The following is a 23,847-nucleotide window of genomic DNA, read 5'->3' on the forward strand; positions in this document are numbered from 1 at the left end:
GTGTGTAAGCCAAGAGATTTCACACTCAAACACAGTCCTTGAAAATCTTGATAGGTTTCAACAGATTTCTTGGTAGATTTCTTAGTTGGAAAGTACAGTAAGGGTTCTTTCTTTCAACTTTCTAATTCTTAGGCAGGGCTGTGTGCGTGAGATGCAGTTCTGTGGAAACGAAGGAGGAAAAACTCAAAACACGGCATTAGCTTTAGAATGCAGTTTCATGGGAATCTGAGTTTTCATTTTAAAAAGCAATTACCTGGTGGGTTTGGTGGTTAAGGGCCAATATCCAGGGCTTAATCTGAGGTGGCACCTACTTTTCAGATTGCATTAAACTAGATCATAAAACAGTGGAGAAGGTGGAACATGGTAAAGCAGCTACAGCTAAAAGGAAAGCAAAGAACAAGGGTAAGGGAGGAGGAAGGAGAAACTGTCATATTTGTAGGGGTGTTTTCTATTTCTTGTTTGGTCTGCTCTACCCCTGGACAAATGGAACTGCAGAAACAGAATCTGGCTGTAGCTTGTTTCTTCCCTTGCTTCTTCCCACCTTCCATAGTTGGTCCCCAGGATAAGCACACTCGTTCCTTCAGCTTTCCTCATAGAACCTTCCATCTTGATGACCACCATTTGACGTGTAACAGCAGGAGTGAGATGTGTCCCATCGCTAATGCATGTCTGAATCAATATACTCTTAGAAGAAACTCCATGTGCCCATAGTGGTTATTTATGACTGTCTGAAATGGAAATATTATTCACTCATAACTCAAGAGTTGAATGAAGAAATAAATTCTGCCATGTTAACTGATTGTAAAGGTTGAGGAACCGGGCAAGGAATCCTTTGATGCCATTACCTTTGATTTAGAGGGAAGATGTGGTACCCACCAAAGGGACTGAACAGAAATGCCTCTGGGAAAAACTAACTTGCTTCTTTCTCTAATTTCAGATAATCCCACAGATGTCAATAAGGGAACACTCACTGGTTTTGGCGACCTAAAGTATTCATTGAATGCAGAATGAGGTAAGGAAGAAGGGACCCAGAACTTGACTATAAGGGAGAGGGATTATTTGAAATACTGCTCCACACACACACACACACACACACACACACACACACACACTCACCAACACATGCACAAATGCAAACACAAGTGCACTCACACCTGCTCATACATTTTTCTTTTGTGGTTAAGTTGAAGTGTAGATTCCTGCCCCTCATCATAGAAGAACAATACGTTGATCTCCAGGCATTTCCAGTGCAAGTCAGAGGCACATTGCAGATACCACAAACCTGGCACCAGTGCCATCTATTCAGTACAACAGGAGCAGGGGGAAAGGATATTTAAAGAGAAACGTTCATACAAGGAATAAAGCTACTTTGATAGGTTGCTGTATGTAGACCTAGAGACCATGACAAGTCCAACTTTGATGGGTTCACAAGATTGCAATTTACAAGTGGGAAAGTTACACTAGAATTGGTTAGCCCAGTCACTTTTCTGGAAGAAAGCAATGGACAAGAAGTGGTCATGAAATTATTTTCAGAAATCTTATGACATGGTATGGATAATAAGAGAGAGTAAACTCATAGCTTTCCCCCCCTTGTGTCTTTAAAATGAGTTTACCCTCTTCTCTTAACTGTATCATTTCATTCATAAAATGGGTGGAATTGATCAAGGGGTGGCCTTCAGGAGGCAATCTTTCCAAGTTGGTTAAGAAAATAAAAGAGAAAGTTACATGTCCTTAAGGTAAAGGTAAAGGGACCCCTGGCCGTTAAGTCCTTATTGCAGCATAAAACTACCTTCCTTCTTCTGTTACATGAGGACTATGTTATATGCCAAAGCTGCTTCTTGCAGCCATCTGGGAAAACATTAACCATCTACATCAGGCTGTTAACAGCCAACTGCAACTCCTTTTGATGCCATTTCTCCAATTAGCATAGTGAATGGGTATGTGACCTCCTTTTTTGTTAACTCTTCAGTTCCAATAATTTGGTGAATGACAGTAGTTATTCCATGATTATGAATTTGTGATGTAATTTCAAAGCTGTTGCTGACGAGCCAATGACACTTAGACTGTAGAACAATGCTTTCCCTCAGAGCCACTAACTTCCAAATGTAATTGCTATGCATTTTCAGGATACAGAAAAATCAAGCATTTTGGGAACTTCACACACATGAATCAACACTATGCCCACTGCTTTCTACTACAGTGGTACCTCTGGTTACATACACTTCAGGTTACATACGCTTCAGGTTACTGACTCTGCTAACCCAGAAATATTACCTCGGGTTAAGAACTTTGCTTCAGGATGAGAACAGAAATTGTGCTCTGGCGTTGCGGCGGCAGCAGGAGGCCCCATTAGCTAAAGTGGTGCTTCAGGTTAAGAACAGTTTCAGGTTAAGAACAGACCTCCGGAAAGAATTAAGTACTTAACCCGAGGTACCACTGTAGTTGGCTCCTGTGCTTCTGTGTGTGTCTACAAGAATTCTATATATTTAACTGAACAGTGATAGCATGTGGGTGTATGTTGTTGGTATAATGTTTGTGTATACAATACCTAAGTGATGCTGCATGTGTGAAATGGCTATATCATTGGCTTCACACTTCAGACCTTGTTCCCGCATCACTTCAAACACAATTGAAACAGAGTTAATGCAGTGGAGTCAGTTCACGAATTCAAATTCAGTTATGAGTCACTTGGTAATAAGACAGTGACTCAGCGGCACATAATTTGTCAAAACACTTTCTAGTCTGAAAAGCAGCTAAAAATTTAAAATTGTATTTTAATAACCTGTGTCTTGCTTTTCTCTGTCTAAGGTTGAACACAACGTAGGTAAAAGCCAAAATAATCAAATAAGACAATAAACCACAGTATTCAGCAACTACTAAAATCCATAAAATATGCAAATTTCATTGCCATTCAGAACTAGGAACAAGCATTGATGTATCTAATGATGCAACAGGTGGTAGCCTTTTTCCGTGTTCCATCCTGCCAACATTGCAGATGGCAGTGGAAGTAACAAAGGTCAATTCCAGATTGTTGCTCTTTTGTGGGTGGGATTCAATACCATACCCACACAAATTCATGTTCTACAAAGTGGATTTCTTGTGCCAGAAACCTGATTCTGAGGAAATTAGGCCTTTTGAAGTAAGGAAGGGCATGCGAAAATGCACTGGAAAGTGTGGAATAACAATTACTTGATGTCACATTGTATGCAAATAATAATAACAACAATAATAATAATAATCAGTAATGAGATTACCTGGAAGTGACTGTGGACTGTGCAATCCATGAAGCAGCAGGAATCGCTCTATAAATATGTAAAAAATGGTTGCTATATTTTAAAGGATTTTTAAAATAATATAGAATAGGCAATAACCAAGTTTATTTTAATATTTCAGATCCAAGATTAGTAAAGAATATAGTTTGCTCCCCCCTTCCCCCTCTGTCTTTAATATTACATAATTAGTACTGAACTCAGATGCAATCGTCTTTTATGCATTTTTTTTTTACAGAAACTTGTACAAAAAAATTAAATGCCCCTCTAGCTCAGATTGAAATCTGAATTTTTAAATTACCCACCTAAAAGTCTTGGCTACTATTTTGGATACAATCATTGAACCAATGCTTTGATAGTTGTCGTTGATAATAACGTTTCCACACTGGGTGTGCAAATTTGGCTTGCCAAGCTGATCTTACAGTTGCACATACTTAAGGGATAAACAAAAGCTGAACAAGGCAGTAGCATGGGCCCGTAGGATACAGATCAGGTGTGCACATTATGTTCCAAAAGCAGCCATCCCTACTGAAAAACTGATACAAAACTGCTTTATCTTGAGCAAGTGCCATTGAAATTCTTTCTCCAGTAGAGAAACTGAAGTAATAGTTTTGGTTTAACAAACAAAACATTGGAAATGTGTTGTTCTGAGCAAAACCACAGAGCCTAGGACTTGCCAATCAGAGGGTCGGAGGTTCGAATCCCTGCGACGGGGTGAGCTCCCGTTGCTCGGTCCCAGATCCTTCCAACCTAGCAGTTCGAAAGCACGTCAAAGTGCAAGTAGATAAGTAGGTACTGCTCTGGCGGGAAGGTAAACAGTGTTTCCGTGCACTGCTCTGGTTCGCCAGAAGCAGCTTAGTCATGCTGGCCGCATGACCCAGAAGCTGTACGCCACAAAAGCGAGATGAGCGCCACAACCCCAGAGTCGGCCACAACTGGACCTAACCGTCAGGGGTCCCTTTCCCTTTTACTTTCTTGTACTCTAAACATTTCTTGCTTGGGTCCAAAGGACCACAAAGCCTTTCCATGAAACTGAGAGAGCTTTAACACCAGCCACTCCCACCCATGTTACGTGACAGCTACTTTTGAAACTGATGGACATTTCCCAAGCAGTTGGTAGTATGGAATGGGGATCAGCTGTTGAAATGGGAGAGTAAAAGAAATCACCTGTGCAACCCCTAATTTAAGCAGCTATTTAGATTCCAGCCTGCCATTTTCTTCCATGCCCAGACCTGATTCCAAGACAGGGAACTGTGCTGAATGTTGGAACCAATTTAACTTCAGCCTTCTCTGCCCCCCTTGATCTCTCATACAGGTATCCATGTAGGAGTGTGGACAATCACAATGTCTGCAGGACCTCAAGAAACCAACACAAAGCTGATTTCATCCACCAAAGCCCAGCACACTCTCAACCAAACCAGAACCCTTCGATGTACTATGGAGACCTCATATTGTCCTGCGCTTCCTTGTTGCCATGTTCTTTTCCTTGATTCTGCCCTTTATTCCAGCCTTTTCCTCACTGTAACTCTCTAGTGTTCACTGTTTGGAAATTTTGAAAGTAACCCTTCCCCCTGGTGCTTTGTCCCTCTGTGTACATATTTACCTGATCTGCAGAAAACTCCTATGCCACAAGCAAAATCACCCTCACTGCCCACCCTTTTGTGGCACCGATTAAGAACACCTCAAAATCTTCTACAATTACAGGGTTTTTACTTATGACCTGCCACTGTGTGTCTCTCGTTCTTTGTTTGATATTTAATAAAATTGTGGAGGGGATTCTGCTGTCACAAAATGAACCAACACAGTTTAAAATGGTGTAACTTACTGGCCTACAGCGCAAGTTGTTGATGAGAGTCTGGGCATAGTTCAATCATAAAAAGCTATGATCTGTGCACATAAAGTCCCAGGCTCAATCCCCAGTATCTCTGATTGAAAACTATCTCGGGTGCGAATGGCTGGGAAACGCTTCTGCCTGAAGCACTGAAACACTCAGAGAATATTATAGAATCCTGGTTAGCAGGATAGAGCGTTCCTTGGTCTCACAGTGTCAGCTAGAAATTTGTCTCTTGAGCTGCTTCTTCGTGTGTTTACATTCCCCAACTGTAAGTTCCCCAGCCTCCTCAGCACCAAAGTCTCTTGACTACCCCTTTCTGCCAATAACACAGCACCTCCGTTCTCCAATTAATTATTTTTTCAAATGAGATGGACCTGGCCTCAGACCTGCTTGGAAGTTGAGCCAGATAGGTGGACTTGCTAAAATGCAGCCTCACTGAAATTTAATTCACTGGAACTGGGCTCCGAAGTTTGAGTTAACCTCTTTATGTTCCTGGGCCTGGGTAGAGTTTTTTTCTTTTCCAAGGATGGAGAACCTGTGGCTCCAGCTCCCACCTGCCCCATCCAGTTTAGTCAGGGATGATGGGTGTTGTGATCCAGCAGTGGAGTGGTGCAGGTTCCTCATGCCTTCTTCAGCCATGCATAATATCAGAATCCAAAAGCCTTGATGGAGCAAACTAATATTCTGTTCTAGTCCTGCATTCGGTTTCCAGCAGTGGCCAGCCACATCAGCCTTCAAAATTTACCACGGAATTCATTTTAAATTACTCTACACATTTCTTTTCTGCTGTCTGTGGAGGAAATTGTCCTGTGCTAAACACCCGTGGTCAGAATTGTTACCGTACTGAGCTAGATGAACTCAGCATAAGGTGGCTTCATGCATTTGCTTTGTAACAGACAGCACAAAAGAGTGATTGAAAGCAACCGTTGCAGATTTACCATAATTGCAAAACAGCCCTTGTGTTCAACATTCTACCACTGTTCATTTTACATAAAATTAACACACACGGCAAAGTATGCATATTTAGTAGCCTACAGTATCTTATTTTGCTGTGTGATTCTATCACAATTAATAGTGTGTTCTTTTTGTTCCTCCCATTTATTTTGTTTGGCATTTTATGCAAGGTAATTCAATTAAGTATGATTCACTAATTACTATTTTATTACTGTTATTTCTTTAATGCATATCAGTATATCTCATAATATGCTGTTTTTGATTTGCCTGCCTGGGCTGTGAGGTACATCACGCTACTAGATGTATCTTTTAACTTAATTATTTCTGGAGGAGCCATGTAGGCAGTCTGTATTCAGTCTGCTCCCACCACTGCTTTGGGAAGCAGTGTACATATGACGTTAGCTACAATCCATATCCTGTATTTATCTTGTCACTTCATATGAAAGTGATGCATTTTGATGCACTTTCCCCCAACCTAGCTTCAATCCAAATTGAGAAAAACCTTGCTATATGCATTCACTAATCTTATCTGCTTATCTGTATCTGAAGAAGTGTGCATGCACACGAAAGCTCATACCAAGAACTAACTTAGTTGGTCTTTAAGGTGCTACTGGAAGGAATTTTTTTATCTTATCTGCTTTGGTGTGTCTTGTTCTCTTGGCACAAGGAAACAGATCTGTAGTAAGGATTAAAGAGTAAGCTGAGGTGAGCAAGTTGTCAAAACATGGAATCTGTGGAAAGGGTTCCCCATATTATATTTGATTCCACAGTACAGAAACCTCTAAAATGTATCCATCAAATTGGGCAGGCAGCTCCTTGGCACCTGCCTCCCTATACAACAAATTCAGCAAGCACAGGACATTAAAATCTTAAATTTTTCACTTGGCTCTAGAGTCCACCCATTAGAGGTCTACATTCTCAGTGATAAGCTTACAGATGGGATGAGAACCTTGTGTTTGTGAAGTAGTAGTACTGAATGTACTATAGTCCCCTCTTGGATATATTTCCACGGAACTGTTTCTTCTCACTTCAATTTTCCATTTCCATCCCATTTAAAAAAAAAATATTTAAATTAAACACTTGTAAGTGAAAATGGTTCCAAGTTTCTTTCCCCCTCAACTTTTTGCATTCCCAGTGCAACTCTTCACATCGGTATTTATGCTGAAACCAACTGGCAAGGAAAATAGAAAAAGCTTGTGGCTTTGAAATAAGTCTAGATGAATGATAAAATAATCATGGATATCAAAGAACACACTGCTTATTTACAGAGTTGTTTCTCTCGTGCATCAGAAGCATCAGTTGCCATAGAAAATTCTGCATTTGTCTGCCCTGCTGTAGCACAAAAGCCATTCACTTCAGAAAAATTGACTTCAGAAAGAATAAATAATCCTATTTTGGATTAGCAACAAGGGTAATTTAACACGGGGGGGATGCCTATCTGCTGTCTCCGCTATCTGAAAAGGTACATTACATCTTAAAATCCAAGAGACCTCCCTGGGAGTGATAAAAAAAGGGGGGCACACCAAAAAACAGTATTTACACAAAACTTCATAGGAAGAAGAATTTACACAGGGTGCTGCTCCCACACTAGGAAAATAAGGTTCTCTGGATACTGACGGGAGACTGCCATCTTGTGTGCTTAACTTTATATTGCAGCTTTGTAATAACCAGAGCAAATTGTTCGGTTACATAAGAGGGTCCCAGTCAAATTAAGCGACTAGCTGCTTCAGTACAGTATAATGATCAAAGCACCTTCGGGAAGCGCTTATCATGCTACCTAAAATGAGGATTTTTACTCATCCAAGTATTTCTGAAGGAGACAAGAGTGCTCATTATGCTAAGAATTTTTAAAGTTCCCTGTTGTCAGGATTGGATGGTGGGTTGGGAGGTATTTACAACATTTATATCCCACCCTTTTCTCCAAAGAACTCAAAGGTATCATATATGGTTCTCCCCCTCATTTAATCCCCCCAGCAACCCTGTGAGGTAGATTAGTCTGAGAGGTAGTGAGTGGCCCAGTGAGCTTCATAGCTGAGTGGAGATTTGAACTGTTGTAAACAAAAATTACCCTTTTACCTTATGGGGTATCCAAGAGCCCATATAGAGTCCTTACATAGGTTCCCTATTGGTAGGAGAGAATAACAGAGGCCAACCAGAGAATATTGAGAAGCAAAGCAGCTAGTAAGCTTGATCTTTATTGAACTGTTGCAACAGGGTGCTCCCCTCACCCGCAGGAGAGAGGAGGAACCCAGAACAATGGCATGCAAGGCCTTATAAAGACTTTTGAAATTACAATCCTGTAGATCAGGACCATCCCCAGAAACATCATACATACATCACAGAAGGGGTGTAACCTAAGACCACCCCTCAGATACATCATACCTACATCACAAAAAAGGTGGTCTAAAACAGAAAATTTGAATATTGTTTTTCTCCTGTCCTTGTTTACCTCCTGTCTGGCAGGTTACTTGATTGGATTTCCTGGGTAGCCCGGCCAGTCTTTTGTAATGATAAATACTTAGTTCCTGGGCCAGGTTACAGGCTCACACCCTATTCAAACACAGACATACCCTTATGGCAGGATTTGTGAGGAAAGAGACAATGGGAGGTTTCCCACTTTGACCTTGCAGAGAAAACATTGGCTCAGTTTAGGAATCAAAATGGTTCCATGTTTGTCTTCCTGTGCTGATCTATGTACGTGCTTGGTTGGTACACTTATGAACATTACCATATGTCTAAGACCATAAAATTCCTATCACAGAACTCTGGTCTCCCAGGTCTAGTCCGACACTAACCACTACACCACAGTTACAGATAGGTAGCCGTGTTGGTCTGCCATAGTCAAAATAAAAAAATTCCTTCCAGTAGCACCTTAACTGGAAGGAATTTTTTTATTTTCACTACACCACACTGGATTTTCCAAGACAAGTTTCTCATGCACTGGCTACTTTCCTACCTTATCAGAATCAGGGGAAATTTTTCTGTTGAATCTATAGGACTATCCTACCGAGACTGCAAACTATGCCTATTTATGTAGAAGAAATATATTTGACCTCAATGGGACTTGTTTCAGGATAGACAGACATGCATTAGGTTGAGGGGCAAAAGCAGCAGTCTTCAGTTTTAACAGACTTGTCTTGAAGTCCAGTCCAAGTTTGGAACACACTTTCTGTTTCTTTCCATGTTTGCATAGCTTTGTTTGGATTGCATGCGTAGTATGTTTGAAGTACTTTCAAAATAAATCAGCAGCAGCAGCAATAAATGCACAACATTTCAGCAACATTCTTCGTTGTTGCTGCTAACAGCAACATGATCTGAATCATATCTACGGAAGCCAAAACCATCTCACAAAAGAGCATGTGCCACAGCTGGAAACGGAAGTTCTAGTTTCATAATTCACACTGTGTGGTGCAGTCTTTCCTTTCTATGCAGAAACACCTCTGCCCCTCAATTCAGACGATTGCGGGTTCACACTGAATTTCTCCTTAACAGTGAAGCATACCTGGCAACTGTGCTTATCCAGTTTGCAGAATAGTGCTTGCTGCATATGGAAAATGTATCTTATAGCTCAGGGTTGGCCAACTCCCAAGAGACTGCAATCTACTCACAGAGTTAAGGACTGGCAGTGATCTACCCCCTTTTGAGGGGTTCAAAGTTGTTGAGCTTTTCTTAGGAAGGAAAACCCTGTTTTTTTTTGGGGGGGGGTTAGGTTGTTAATGGAAAAATCTGAGGGCTCCCTTGGACAAAAAAAACAAGGACACCAGCCAGGAATACCAGAGCAAGACAGCAGCCAGTAGGCTTGGTCTTTATTGAAGACTGTCGCGACAGGACTCCCACCTGCCACAAGGTGGAACAAGATGGAAGCCCCAAACAAAAGAGCCCCCAAACTTTTATTAGCTGCTAATCCCCATCCTACACCCCCCCAAACCACATCACCCATACATCATGAAAGGGGAGGTCTGGTGGCAGTAATCTGAGCATCCTGGACCCTGCCCTATGGTTCTCCTTGCCCTCCACCAAACACCCATCAAGTGTAACAAAAAAGATATTTACATTTCCCTGTTTCCCAGCCAAGTTAATCACACCCTTTTGTCTTCATCTGGATTTGTTATTTCTGGAATGGCTACCTCTCTGGCACTCAGGTATCAGGATGCCAGGGATTATCACTCAGGCAGAGGGGCTGCTGAGCAGCTGAGCTCACATGTGTATATGAATTTCTGAAGTTTTCCCAGTGAGCCAGTACATAGATACATTTATCAGTGAATTCTTACATTTGGTATTGTGCAGCAAAGGCCCTTTGAATAGATAGGAAGAAACTGTGATGAAGTGGGGACAAATCACAAAAGTCACAAAAGCGATTGTGCTGATTTTGGTAGTGGGCTGCATGTGCATCATATCTGCTGGAGGGGCAACCCCCCCAACCTATACATAAATTACTGGAATAAGGTCAAAGTTGTTGAGCTTTTTTAGGTAGGTGAAAAGCCCCATTTTTTAGGGCTGCAAGGGGCAAAAATGTTGAGCTTTCTTTAGGGGAGCCAAACTTGTTGAGCTTCTTTGGTGCCAGTACCACCAATCATCTAACACAGACGTACACCAATCTACCAGTAGATCACGGTCTACGTCATGGACGAGCCTGTTATAGCTTTACAAGTGTTATTCAGTACTGTAGGGCACTTCCACTGGCAAGCACATTTTCCACTGTGCAGACACATGGCAGAGGTGAGTTGCAGCCAGTCCCGCTCCCTTGGTGCAGTTTTCACCTCCCAGAGGTCACCCACTATGTGTGCATGCTGATCTCCAACACCTTGCTTGTGTGTCTCACTTTCATATAGCAAGCCAGGCCTCTGCACCTCAAACTTAGAACCTTTATACCCCTATTATGCATGCACTTGCGTCATGGCCACTTTTACCGTATTTTTCGCTCTATAACACGCACCCGACCACAACACGCACGTAGTTTTTAGAGGAGGAAAATCCATAGGCATGCCACCTGTAGGCATTCCCTCCATAACACGCACAGACATTTCCCCTTACTTTCTAGGAGGAAAAATGTGAGTGTTGTGGTGCAAAAAATACGGGTAATTCATTTTCTGCCTGTTTTCAGTAGAGTTCAAGGCAATGCAGCTAGGGTCCCCAGGTCATCTGTTACCCAGGCACTGACAATGCCTGGGCCTGGTTAGCTGCATCACACTCCTTTAGATCAAGCAAGGGAAACTGTGGCCCTCCACATATTGGACTCAATCTCCCACCAGCCCCACCAGTGTGGACAGTGTCAGGGATGGGGTGAGTTGGTAGCCCAACAACATCTGGGGAGCTACAAATTCCCCAGTCCTGCTTAGACCAAAGTCCTGGGCATTAGGTAGGGTGCTGGGATCTGCCTCAGGCAGTAGTTAGTTAACTACTGTTTTACATTTTTGCCACCATAGAAACTGGCGGCACCACATGGACCCCCCCCACACAATTTGGACCATCCCTGATTTGTCATGTACATGCACACACACACACACACACACACAAACATGTTCTGCATGGCCTACACCTACATACAGTGGTGCCCCGCAAGACGAATGCCTCGCAAGACGGAAAACTCGCTAGACGAAAGAGTTTTCCATTTTGGAGGTGCTTCGCAAAACGAATCTCCTATGGGCTTGCTTCGCAAGACGAAAATGTCTTGCGAGTTCCTGCGGTTTTTCCCCCCTTTCCCCCTTTTTTTCTAAGCCGCTTATCAGCTGATCCGATAAGCCGCTAAAAGCCGCTAATAGCGCTAATCCATCAATGGGCTTGCTTCGCAAGACGAAAAAACCACTAGACGAAGAGAATCACAGAACGGATTCTTTTCGTCTTGCGAGGCACCACTGTAAATGTAAAGTGAGAAGCAGCACATAACATCCAGGGAATGAGCTGTTTGCGTGCTTCATCCAAAATGCGCAAGTTTATGAAATACATCACCTTTTTCCAAGTGGGCAGAATGGGACAGAATTTGCAGGTGTGCATTTTGGCAAAGAGAATTTCAAACACCCCTTTCCTGTTGGGCTGGACACCAGACCTTCTCTATTTCTTCACCACCAATGGAGAGCATTGTCCTCTACTGCACAGCTAACTACTCCCTTGTTCCCCAGGCTTAATCTGACAACCAACCAAACACCTTTCAATCTTCAACAACCACATTACGCCATCTTGAGCTCCAGGAAAGCGGCAACTTGCAAGGCAGGATATACGGTACATGTAAAAAGAAAAAAGGAAGAAGAAAAGTTTTTAAACATCCAGCAACTGGGGTTCAATTATCTGTGCTAGGGCTTCAGCAGCACAGCTCCCGTTCCCATGCCAGGGCTCAAGCTGGAACCCAATTTTTTATTTATATTTATTAAATTTCCACCCTCATCTGGGTGATTCACAACAGAAAAACACAAAATGAGAATACATTAACTAATTACTGGTTGGCATCCATCAGTTGTGGGAGACAATGGGCCTTTGGGGGGGTGTGTGAAGTCAAACTGTTGGAAGGTTGCAGTGCCTTCTGTGGCTGTAGTGTTCAATACAGGAGAGACATGTTTTGTTGCAGCTGGGGCAGGTGAAGGTGTCTGGTTGTGCTGCTGTAGATGCACCATGACGTTTCTTCTCTCTGTGCTCCTCCCAGTGGCTGTTCCTCCTCTGGTCACTGTTAGGGATGCACGACCTGACTGTCTTCAGACACTGTGGTCATCTGAAAGTGATTCTCACACAGCAGGGCTGATCTTGCCAGCCTCACATTTGCAGACATCTTTGTAACACAGAAACGGGCCTGTAGAGCACGTCCTTGGGGAGCCTGCCATCTTCCATCCTGTGGACACGACGGAGCCAGTGTAGACACAAGTGTGAACATGCTTGGGTGGGGGGGGGGGAAACACACCAATATAGCTCCTTGCCAAAAACACAAGGGAGCCTAGCTACTCCTCTGAACAGCCAACTCCTAGGGGCTGAGGTCCCTTCACCCCCCACTCCCAAATAAAATATTGCCCCCCTAGTTGATGTGCATTTCCATTCCAATGGTGTGTGTGTGCTTGTGATCTTGTGATCGATTGTGCAGGGTGGGGCTTATCTGAGCTCCCCAAAAATTTCATTCACGTTGGAACCCCACCTCTGAATAAAATAAAACCAAAGCAAATCAATAACCCTCTCCAGGGCTGGATTTAGGTTTGATGAGGCCCTAAGCTACTGAAGGTAATGGGGCCCTTTATATGTCCAGCTGTCCTGTGTCAACAACAAATTGCCACTGTTTTTTAGGTTGAATATATGCTATATGGTAATTTATGGGCCTAATAGATCTCTAAAGCCATTTGCATATAACAAAATATGTACAGTAGTACCTCAGGTTAAGTACTTAATTCGTACCGGAGGTCCGTTCTTAACCTGAAACTGTTCTTAACCTGAAGCACCACTTTAGCTAATGGGGCCTCCTGCTGCCACCACGTGATTTCTGTTCTCATCCTGAAGCAAAGTTCTTAACCTGAAGCATTATTTCTGGGTTAGCGGAGTCTGTAACCTGAAGCATATGCAACCTGAGGTACCACTGTATTTTATCAAAGTAATTGTTGAACTGAAATACAATTAAGAAGAAGTATATTAATAGTGATGGGGGGGCGCTAAGCTATAGCTTGTTTAGCTTATACGTAAATCCGGCACTGACCCTCTCCCACAAACACGTTAAAAAAACCATATAATGTTAATCAACCCAAGAAGCTGGGGTCCAGGCAAAAGTGCCCCTGAGCGGGCGCAGAGTGCGTCCTCCCCACATCAGGAAGGGGAAGGCCGGCCTTGAAGAGGCTGGGTCACGGGCCTGCTCTGGGTTTTACCTTCCCCCCGCCCCACCATTCCCGCCTCCCGCGCCGCCTCAGCCCCCCGAGACCCCTCCGCTCGCTCCTCAGCCGGGCGGATCCCCTCTCGCCGCCGCCGCCGCCCGCCTCATCTCCCCGCGCTTATCCCCTGCCGCCGGGGCTGCTGCAGTGCCCCCTCCGGGGCTGGGGGCGGCGCTGGGCCCGGCCGTCTCGGGGCCGGATGGAGCCTCTTGGCCGGGTCCGGAGCAGCGCCTCCTCGGCGAGGCCGGGCGGGCGGGCGGGCTGGGCAGGGAGGCCGGGCCGGGGGAGCCGGAGCCCTTTGTGTAGGTGCGAGAGAGCCGCGGGGATGGTGCCCGCCTCCGCCGCCGCCTCCCGGGTAAGGGGCCGCCTCCCCGGAGCAGAGCAGCTCCTTCCCCTCAGGCGCCGCTCGCCTCGCACTTCCCGCCCCGCTCGCCCCTTTCCCCGCTTCGCCCTCGGCTCCCCTCCGGCCCCCATTCCGGGACGAGAGGAGCCCCTTCTCCTTCTTCGCCCGCCTTCCCTCGCCCCCCACGGGGCTTGCTCTGCCTCGTCTCCCTCCTGCGCCTCGCCTTGCCCTCCACCCCACACTCGCCCGCACTTTCCCCCCCTTTCCAGTCCAAACTTCTTTTCCCTCCCACTTTGGGCCGCTCTCCTCTCCCCCCAACTCCACCTCTGGGTCTCACCTGCCCCCCAGGCCCGTTTCTCCTCCCCCCTTGCCAAACGAGAGATACCCTCCCCTCCCCATCATTCCAGTTTTAACGTTACTTCCACATCTCCGGGACTTACCAAAAAGAGAAAGAAAGAAATCGTGTTCACGACCCTGACACAACCTTGCGCCTCAAACCTATTTGCACGTGCATCTCTCTTTTTTTTGCAGTGATGATGTCCATCGTCGTCATCATTCACTTTGGTTATGAAGTGATCCCCGTCACCTCATGTTGTTGCATGAAGAAGGGGCATAGAGCCGTCTTCTGCCTTAGTGAACGGCTATTCAGTGTTCTTCCATCGTGCTGGGATGCAGAGTTGAGTTTCCTTTCGTTTTCATGGTGGGCATAAGGGGCCCAGAGTGCTTGAAATTGCTCTAAGATAGCATCCCTGCCTGCTTGCTTAATGCACAGAACCTTAGGGAAGAACACAAGGGAGTTTTAACATGAGTTTTGCACTGCACATATTTATTTTATTGTGTTGGTCAGCTGGGTTAAAAGTTAAAACCCACCTGGAGGCTCATAAACAAAGAGGCAACAGGTTGTGTCTGGAAGGAAATGTGCAGAGGGGAGTTTAAATTTCTGGTCTTTTGGCCTTCTGCCAACCAAGTTTTAAAACTTTCAGTCCAGTTGTTAAAAGGGGTTAGTAGAACTTATTTTCATAGTAAATGTGTGTCTTTAAAAAGGAGGTTTTCTGAAAGTGTGACAAAGACTAAAAGGGAAAAAATAAACATAGACAGGAATAGCAGTTTTGAACAACCTGAAAGGGAATGGTGTGAACTGGCAATCACACTCCCCTCGCCCCCAATTTGGAGAATTAGTGTTATATCTCTGATGGAAAGATAGCTGGTGAACTGGTCCCAGAACTGTGAATAAGTAGACGTAGAAAATGGTATGGTGTAATGTTACATTATGCAGAGAGATGCTACATTCTGACTTTCTAATTTGTAGTATATGCACCACGCTCTTTCCCACCTCACACCCTCAGAGCATTTTGTCAAAAGCAGCTATGTTTTCTTGTAATGTAAATAATAAATGTATGGGATTTTCTTTTTTATTAAAATCATCTTTACTCCACCTTTCCCTTTACAGAATGTCCAAGGTGGCATACTAATATTTTAGGTTTCTTATATTTTGGGCTTCATTCAAAACCAGTAAGAACAGAAACTAACTTTTGGTTTTCTCCTCTCTAGAAGACCTTGCCAGGTGAGCTTCAGAGCCTGGAAGCTGGCTTCTGGTGCAGCTGAGGAACGGACAGGAGCAAACAAGAAGTGAGCAGGAGAAGGAGGTTTTCAGCAGCTGTCAAAATGGGCATGAGAATCAAGCTGCACAGCACTGACCACCCCAACAACCTGTTGAGGGAACTTAACAAATGCCGGTTGTCAGAGACTATGTGTGATGTTACCATTGTGGTGGGTAGTCGTACCTTCCCTGCACACAAAGCAGTGCTGGCGTGTGCAGCAGGCTACTTCCAGAACCTTTTCCTCAGTACAGGTCTGGATGTGACCCGCACCTACGTGGTGGATTTCATTACTCCAGCCAACTTTGAAAAGATTCTGAACTTTGTCTATACCTCAGAGCTCTTTACAGACCTGATCAATGTGGGCGTCATTTACGAGGTTGCTGAAAAACTGGGCATGGATGATTTGCTGAAGGCTTGCCATTCCACGTTCCCAGACTTGGAAAACTCAGCCAACACGAAACAACCTTCTGTCTCAGGTGAAAGCCGCCCAACTGGCATGTCGACCGAGCCAAACCATGCCCTGGGTGAAATCCGAAACAGTGGGGAGCACCCGGGACCAGAGCGGAGTTGCAGTATGCAGAGTGAAGCACCAGGTGGCTACAAAGAAGATTCTGCAAATGAAGGCAGCCATAACTTAATGCACCAGCAGACTCCCAAAACCGAAGAACAGGAATCACCAGCACAGTTTACTGGTGCCATGAGTATTATGACACAGGCTGGCCTCAGCAATGTCAGCATGGCTGTTCAAACCACTGTCAACTCATGTCATCCATATAAACTCCAGAACAACGGGGATTACAACAAAGGCAATTTTTTTGCTTCGGATGCATCACTGGATATATCAACAGGCAGCAATTCCTGCCCTAGCAATAGTGATCACTCCAAAGACCAGGGCTTTGGGCAGATGGATGAGCTGCAGCTAGAAGATCTAGGGGAAGATGAACTGCATTTTGAAGATCCCAGCGAGGAGCTAGGTGCTGCAGAGGAAGTGATTGAGCTGAGCGATGACAGTGAAGAGGAGCTATCCTTTGAGAATGACAACCGTGATAACAAGGCCATGCCCTGCCAAGTGTGCAAAAAGGTTTTAGAGCCCAACATACAGCTGATCCGCCAACATGCCAGAGACCACGTGGACCTCCTGACTGGCAACTGCAAAGTCTGCGAGACCCATTTCCAAGACAGGAACTCCAGAGTCACCCACGTCCTGTCTCACATTGGGATATTCCTCTTCTCCTGTGATATGTGTGAGACTAAGTTTTTCACCCAGTGGCAGCTCAGCCTTCACCGCCGCGAAGGGGTCTTTGACAACAACATTATCATCCATCCTAGTGACCCACTTATAGGGAAGGTCAACTTGTTCAGTGGGGATTTAGCATGTGCCACTTGTGGGAAACCCCTCGCCAAGGATTTTCATATGGTTCGGGGCCACATCTTGGACCATGTTAACCTGAAAAGCCAAACATGTGGCGTGTGTGACCAGCGGCACCTCAATCTCTGCAGCTTAATGTGGCACACCCTTTCCCACTTGGGCATTTCTGTTTTTTCTTGCTCCGTTTGTGCCAACAGTTTTGTGGACAGGCACCTCCTGGAGAAGCACATGGCAGTCCACCAAAGCATGGAGGAAGCCCTCTTTCGGTGTCACTACTGTGGCCAAGCTTTTAAGCTGGAAGCTGCTTACCGCTACCATGTGAGCCAGCACAAGTGCAGCTCTGGCTTGGACCTTGTCCGGCCCAGTTTTGGCGACCGACTCCACCAGCAAGCTCTGCAGAAGAGGAAGCTGACAGAGGAGTTCCTAAGTGAGGATGTGGCTCTTCAGAGCCAACCTGGAAACAGTAAGTACAGCTGCAAGGTGTGCGGGAAGAGATTTGCCCACACAAGTGAATTCAATTACCACCGGCGGATCCACACAGGGGAGAAGCCATATCAGTGCAAAGTGTGCCACAAGTTCTTCCGTGGGCGTTCCACCATCAAGTGCCACCTGAAGACTCACTCTGGGGCTCTCATGTACCGGTGCACGGTTTGTGGGCACTACAGCTCTACCCTTAACCTTATGAGCAAGCATATAGGTGTGCACAAAGGCAGCCTTCCACCTGACTTCACCATTGAACAAACTTTCATGTACATCATCCATTCCAAAGATACGGAGAAAAATACAGACAGCTAATGTAGCAGTATTTGCGGAGTAAGCACTACTTGCAGGTAGCAAAGAAGCTTGTTTCTGTTTTTAAAAAACAACGTTACATTTTAATGGTCAGGCATCATCAGCATTGTACGTACTTTATTTCCCTTTGCCTTGTTAGAGGGTTTCTTAAATCGTCGTTCTGTGAAAACAACAGCACAGTTACATGTGTTACTGTTCTTGAGAAACCTGTCTGTTTACCTCCTGCTGAGTCCAGGGCTCATTATTTCAAGTCTTAGAAACAGGCTGTGCCCCCCTCCTTCAACGGATAGGTTTCACAGCTCATATCTCTCCTCCCTCCGTCTCTAATTTGAGATCTTGAAAAGATTTATGCTGCTAAGGTATATTAATGCTACACATCAGTAGGGATAGCAGGAGAGAAGGGGGGGGGGGGTAAAAGGAATTGTTTATGTGCTGCTATTGGGAGGGTAGAAGTTCTATAAAAACTTACAATGCAGTCCCCAGCACGCTTACTCAGAGGTAAGTCCACCTTTGTTTAATGGTGACTTGCTCTCTGCCCTGTAAGTGTGCTTTGCATTCTTAGCCTTAGCTTCGTGTCAAAAAGTTTGTATTCCCCTCCCACCAGGATTGCCATATACATGGCCAGTTCTTCCTCCTGTGCCAACCATGTGATCTGCAGACATTCGTGGTTGTTAGGGCTGATTTCCATGTCACTTGCTGATTTCTGTAGGTAAAAACTGCCAGAAAAAGGCACAGTAGCAGATTAGGACAGTTGTTTTGGTTTTTTTCAGTTTGCACCCAGCCTCTGCCTTTTGCCTTTCCCCATGAAACTGTGAGTCGGCTTTACAAAGTTTCGCTTTAACAAAATGAAAAGAAGGCATAAAAATGGTGTGGTGGAATGGAGGAGAGTTTTGCCAAATGTGAACATTCTGGATTATTTTTTTTTTTGAAGGGGTGCCCTAGAAAGGACTCTTAGCTTTGAGTATAAGCATATAGAGGCTTTAGCAATAGTGTTTCATCTCCAACATCCACTTTCAAAAAAGAAGTGTTCTTAGGGCATCATAAAACAGCTTTGGGGCTCCTTCCTTTCCTCCAGCAATATTAACTCAGTGCTGGTGTCTTGAACATTGAGATGAATGTCTCAGGGGTCACATTCTTGAAAGTCTTTGACATAGCTCTGTGGACAGTGCCAGGGTTTTAGGTTGCAGTTCTATACACAGCTGGGAATAAGTCTCATTGATCTCAGCGGGGCTTACTTCAGCCTCGTTATGTGTATTATTGCACTGTTAGTTCTGTTTTTGAAAATATATTGTTGCCTTAAGGAAATGTCTCTGGAAGGAGGAACGACAGGTTTAGGGCAGATTATTATCTCTCTTTTTTGAAGGGGGGTGTTGCATATTAAATATTCAGCTCTTAATCATTTGTTTGGAGGGATTCATACATCTTCTCAAAGTAGCACTTTTGTTGCAGGGGTATCCTATTTTCCAGCACACAAACCATAGCATTTTGTTGCAGGGGGAAAAGCAATCACTCTCCCTCCTCACCCCACCCCACCTTCTAGCACATCCACTCTGACTGTGTCATGTACAATGTGGTTGTGTCACAGGTGCTCTTGGAATGAAGAGATGTGATTTTTGTGCAGCAGTGAGGCCAGTTTGAATGTGCCTTTATCACTCAGCACAAATAGACCTTTTCTCCAGGATTATGCTCTGACCAAAAAACAAACCCAAACAAATTTATCCAAAACACCCGGTTCTGCAAGTTTGCAGAAAAAGCCGGCTGTGGGTGGCATCAATTTCCTAATACCCATTACATCACCAAGAAGCATGTACCCAAATCCCCACAGTTTTTAAAATATGAGTAAGCATACAAGTGATGCTTTATAAAGAGGTCTGAAGTATGGGAAGAAGGACCAGTCTAGTGGTCAATCCAGCATTTGATTTGATAGGATGTGTGCTTGTCATACAGATTATTTAAACTGGGAGGATAAAGAATTTGCAACGAAGGGTCATTCTTAAATTATATGTCTCTTCATCCTTGAGCAGCATGACATCACAAACATGGAGCAACATTAATTCCCCCTATCTCCATTGCAGAGCAATTATATAAACTTTTAAAAGGTTTTATTCTCATTAATATTTGTGAAGTCGTCTTTAGAGTTTGAGTGCTCTCATGCTGGAATGCTTATTTAGCCCATCATCAAGAAGTAGTGGAAAACACCACCAATTGATTTTTTTGTTTTTAAGTTCTTTAAGGGCTGTGCACTTTCCCCCTCCAGCCTGGAACACTTCTCCTCTTCTTTTTAATTTTTACACTATAGCAAGGTATCCCCCCCCCTTTATTACAGTGGTACTGGATTTGTGCTAGCATATGGGGTTTTTTATCATCTGAAATGCCTCTGGGTGTTTGTCCCTTGTGGCAATGAAAAACCAGCGTGTGCTTGTGTAATTGACAATAACAATTATGCTGTCTTTTGAAGTGAGGTTGTAACCTACCTTCCTTTTCCTTCTCCTTTTCCTGCAACCCAAACAGGTGCTTTCTGGAGGGATGCAACAGAACAGATTGATCACAGGGCACAGATCCTGACTCAGTTTGAACTACAATTGTGGCTTTATTCTATAGGTTGTATTTTATTCTTTCTAAGTGCAGTACTATGTGAAATCCAGGCAGGGGGGTGGATGAGAGAAGCGAACGTTGACAAATGTAGCAGCTGGCTTGAGATCTGCCCCTAAGTTTAATGCAAACTACCTCATAAGGAGGAAGTCCTGGAGTCTTAAAAACCAGTGGTATGTACCAATAGGCTTCCAGGCTTCTGTATATGAAAACACTGTTGTTAAAGAAAAACAGAAATCCACATAATGCTGCTCTAGCCCTGACCTACGGGGGGCGGGGGGTGGAATGAAAAACTGTACAGCCCCAGGAATCTCAGCTCTGACAGTAATTCCAGTAGGGCAGCCTTGGTCAGGTTGCTTTGCTCTCTGCTTACAGTACCTACCTCTAAGGGTGTTGTGAAGATTGACTGCTTTGATTTTTGTCAAGGAGAAAAAGCACTTAGGTCTGTCTTCTTGTTTTCTTATAAGAAAGTTGCTGTCTTAAAATAGCCCCCAGCCTGCAAGCAAGTGTTCTGACATATCTCTCAATTCCTTTCCTCCTTGTGGCCTCTGAATAGCAAACACCAAACAGGACACACTAAGGAATTAACTCAACAATATAGCGGACAAGACTATTCCTAAGTTTAAGTAATGCTGGAAGCATTCAGTGTAAGGATGTAAGAGTTGTCAGAGGAATGTACTACTTCTAGTAGTACCACTAGTACTTAGTTAATGTCAGGGCCACATGTCTAGACACACAGGGCTTGAGAAAGGAACTGAAGCCTAAGAAAGCCCAAAGTCCAGCTGTGGACTAATGGCAGACGGACAGTATTTTATTATTTATACGAGCCCTGGCCAGTCAAAAAGCTTCATACTATCTTTCAACTGGAGGGGCTGATGTTACACACTCTTATTGCTCCTCTATGACTGAAGAGGGCTGAGCCCATAAAGTAGTACACCAGGCTAAGCCCCAGTCTTGGTCTCTGAAGCTCTTGGTTCAAGATCTGGAGTCCAAAACAATAATGGATGTACTCCCCAGGTGTTGAACAGAACCATGTTTTTGTAGTTAAGATGCCTTCATTGGAAGTAATGGAGAAGGAGCTATACTGGATCTCACCCAGTAAGGACTGTTCCTTATTCTTGACTTCTAGAGCTGTTTTAGTCTAGTTCTCCAGTGCCAAACTGCATCCAATGCAAACTTGGCCAGCTTTAGAAATTCCATTTTTAAAAAAAGCATTCTGCCATGACAAAGATATGAATCATTGTGCTTGGTAGTGTAGCTTGGCCCAAGTAACTTCACCTGTCTGCCTCAAACACCCACACATCAACTCACCCCAAATTGTGAGTGAGGAATATTTAAAAATACCTACCTCACAAATGGAAAAGTTGTGAGGTGTAGTAAATGTCTGTAAAGTGCTTTGGAATCCTTAGGTGTGTAGAAAGACAAAGTATTGTAATTAAATAGCTTTGCTCTGTTTGCTATGCTACCATTTGTGAAGAATCCCTACCATTATCACCACAGTAGGGGAGGGTTCAGGCATGGAGCAGGTGTTCCAGTCTAACACAGAAAGCTTTGAAAATAATAAACAACAATGTTTTTGGAGACTAACGCTTTATTATTGCTCTTATTTTTGTGAACTCAAAACCATGCCCTCTCCCTTTTCCTCCAAAGATCCAGATGTCTTGAAATGAAATAAAAAAACAAAGCAGAGCATTGTGATTGCTGTCTAACCTTTTGGTTAAGTTAATTGTAGGTACTGACCTGGTTATTTAAGTGTTTAATATCTATTTGCTGTAAAGTTTGTACATTTTGTAAAACTTTTCTTCCTCAAAGAAAAAAAAGTAGATGTCTAAAATCGTTGTACATCGGATTCTTTTATACTCCATCATTTGGCACAAAAGTGTGGTTTTTATTTAGAATAATAAAATGAAAAACTCGAGAGTTTGGTGCATTGCTCATCGTTTGTGGTTGACACGCTATGGAAATACTATCAGATCAAATGATACCAGAGGCTGCTCACCTCTGCCTATGCCAAAGGACTTTGCTCTGGGCTACTGGTGCTCCTGACTTCTGTAAATGCTGCTTTGATTGCAGAAGGTTCCAAGTTCAGTCCTGATCATCCCCAAATAGGCCTGAAAGAAACCTCTGCCTGCAACCCTGAAGAGCTGCTTCCAATCAGTGTAGGCAGTACTGAGCTAGGTGGAAAAATAGTCTGTCTCTGTATAGGGCAGCTTCCTTTGTTCCTATATTCATACATACAGACTTGTAACTGTTATATTTTTGCCTGTATTGGGGAAAATGTTTGGGTCTTTCTACCCCCTGCAAAGGAACCAATGTGTTGGGTCATTTCTGATCAAAAATGCTTAGAATTAATTTTTCTTGCCTTGGCCTGAAAAAACCTTTGTCAGGGCTGTTCATAAATACTTTTAGATAACATTCGAATGCAAAAGTCAACTCAATGTGTTATAAACATCCTGCTTCCTTGTCTTCCTTCCCTAAACTTTATCCAAGTATTTTTAATCCAGATGTTCACTTATGTCCTTCAGCCCTTGGATAAGAGTGCTATTTTTAAGTGATTTGTTATCTTCTAGCAGTTGTAGTAACCTCCTCTTTTACCTTCTGTTCATATTGTTCTGAGATTATACTTGGCCTGGATCTGTGCCCCCATCACAATTCTTGTAATAAAGGCCAAAATGGCATTACGTAGGAAATGCTGAGAACATTTTGCTCAGCGCTTCCTCACATGTCCGACCTTGACCTCTAGGAACATGTGCCTTCCTCTAACCACTTAACTCTCACTTTAGAATGAGGGATCTCCAGATCACATACAGTGGTACCTTGCAAGACGAATGCCTCGCAAGACGAAAAACGCGCAAGACAAAAGAGTTTTCCATTTTTTGAGTCGTTCCGCAAGACGAATTTCCCTATGGGCTTGCTTTGCAAGACGAAACGTCTTGCGAGTTTGTTTCCTTTTTCTTAAAGCCGCTAAGCCGTTAATAGCCGCTAAGCCGTTAATAGCCGCTAAGCCGCTAATAGCCGTGCTTCGCAAGACGAAAAAACCGCAAGACGAAGAGACTCGCGGAACGGATTAATTTCGTCTTGCGAGGCACCACTGTACCCATTTACCCCATGTTTATGTGTCAGATTCCATGATAAAAACGCGAAGGCCTATTCACATTATTATTTGAACATTTTGGCAGCCAGGCACCCCAACCCCACCAAATCCCACCTTCATATCTTGGCACTCACTCCATGGTTGTGTAATCTCATCACATGCAA

General features: G+C 44.0%; 3 protein-coding genes and 1 long non-coding RNA gene across 7 annotated transcripts in view; 3 read left to right on the forward strand and 1 right to left on the reverse strand.

The window, feature by feature from the left end:
- TAC3 (tachykinin precursor 3) overlaps nt 1-4,995 on the forward strand; it is a 34,074-nt gene extending 29,079 nt beyond the window's left edge. Inside the window, exons 6-7 of the mRNA XM_083485646.1 lie at nt 938-1,012; nt 4,585-4,995. Coding sequence (XP_083341772.1) covers nt 938-1,011 — 74 coding nt within the window. The 3' untranslated portion in view covers nt 1,012; nt 4,585-4,995. The remainder of the gene's footprint in view (nt 1-937; nt 1,013-4,584) is intronic.
- The window catches only part of ADCY6 (adenylate cyclase 6), a 934,310-nt gene that overhangs the window by 755,889 nt on the left and 154,574 nt on the right, over nt 1-23,847 (forward strand). The gene's annotated exons all lie outside the window — the stretch shown is intronic.
- Nucleotides 6-3,349, reverse strand: LOC310698523. Its single transcript, XR_014521578.1, has 3 exons — nt 3,255-3,349; nt 254-378; nt 6-159 (listed from the first exon to the last, which is right to left on the reverse strand). It is a non-coding gene; the product is annotated as an uncharacterized lncRNA (long non-coding RNA).
- On the forward strand, nt 14,093-22,507 carry ZBTB39 (zinc finger and BTB domain containing 39). 4 transcript variants are annotated; one of them, XM_083484506.1, is made up of 3 exons: nt 14,125-14,247; nt 15,790-18,035; nt 20,509-22,507. In XM_083484506.1, the coding sequence occupies exon 2, from the start codon at nt 15,901-15,903 to the stop codon at nt 17,998-18,000; it is 2,100 nt and encodes a 699-aa protein (XP_083340632.1). In that variant the 5' UTR covers nt 14,125-14,247; nt 15,790-15,900; the 3' UTR covers nt 18,001-18,035; nt 20,509-22,507. The 4 variants fall into 4 exon arrangements, with proteins under 4 accessions (XP_083340630.1, XP_083340632.1, XP_083340629.1 ...); XM_083484504.1 differs by having other exon boundaries at nt 14,093-14,247; nt 15,787-22,507; XM_083484503.1 differs by having other exon boundaries at nt 15,790-22,507.

This window comes from Podarcis liolepis (assembly GCF_965112155.1).
Source record: "Podarcis liolepis genome assembly, chromosome: 2".
NCBI lineage: Eukaryota > Metazoa > Chordata > Lepidosauria > Squamata > Lacertidae > Podarcis > Podarcis liolepis.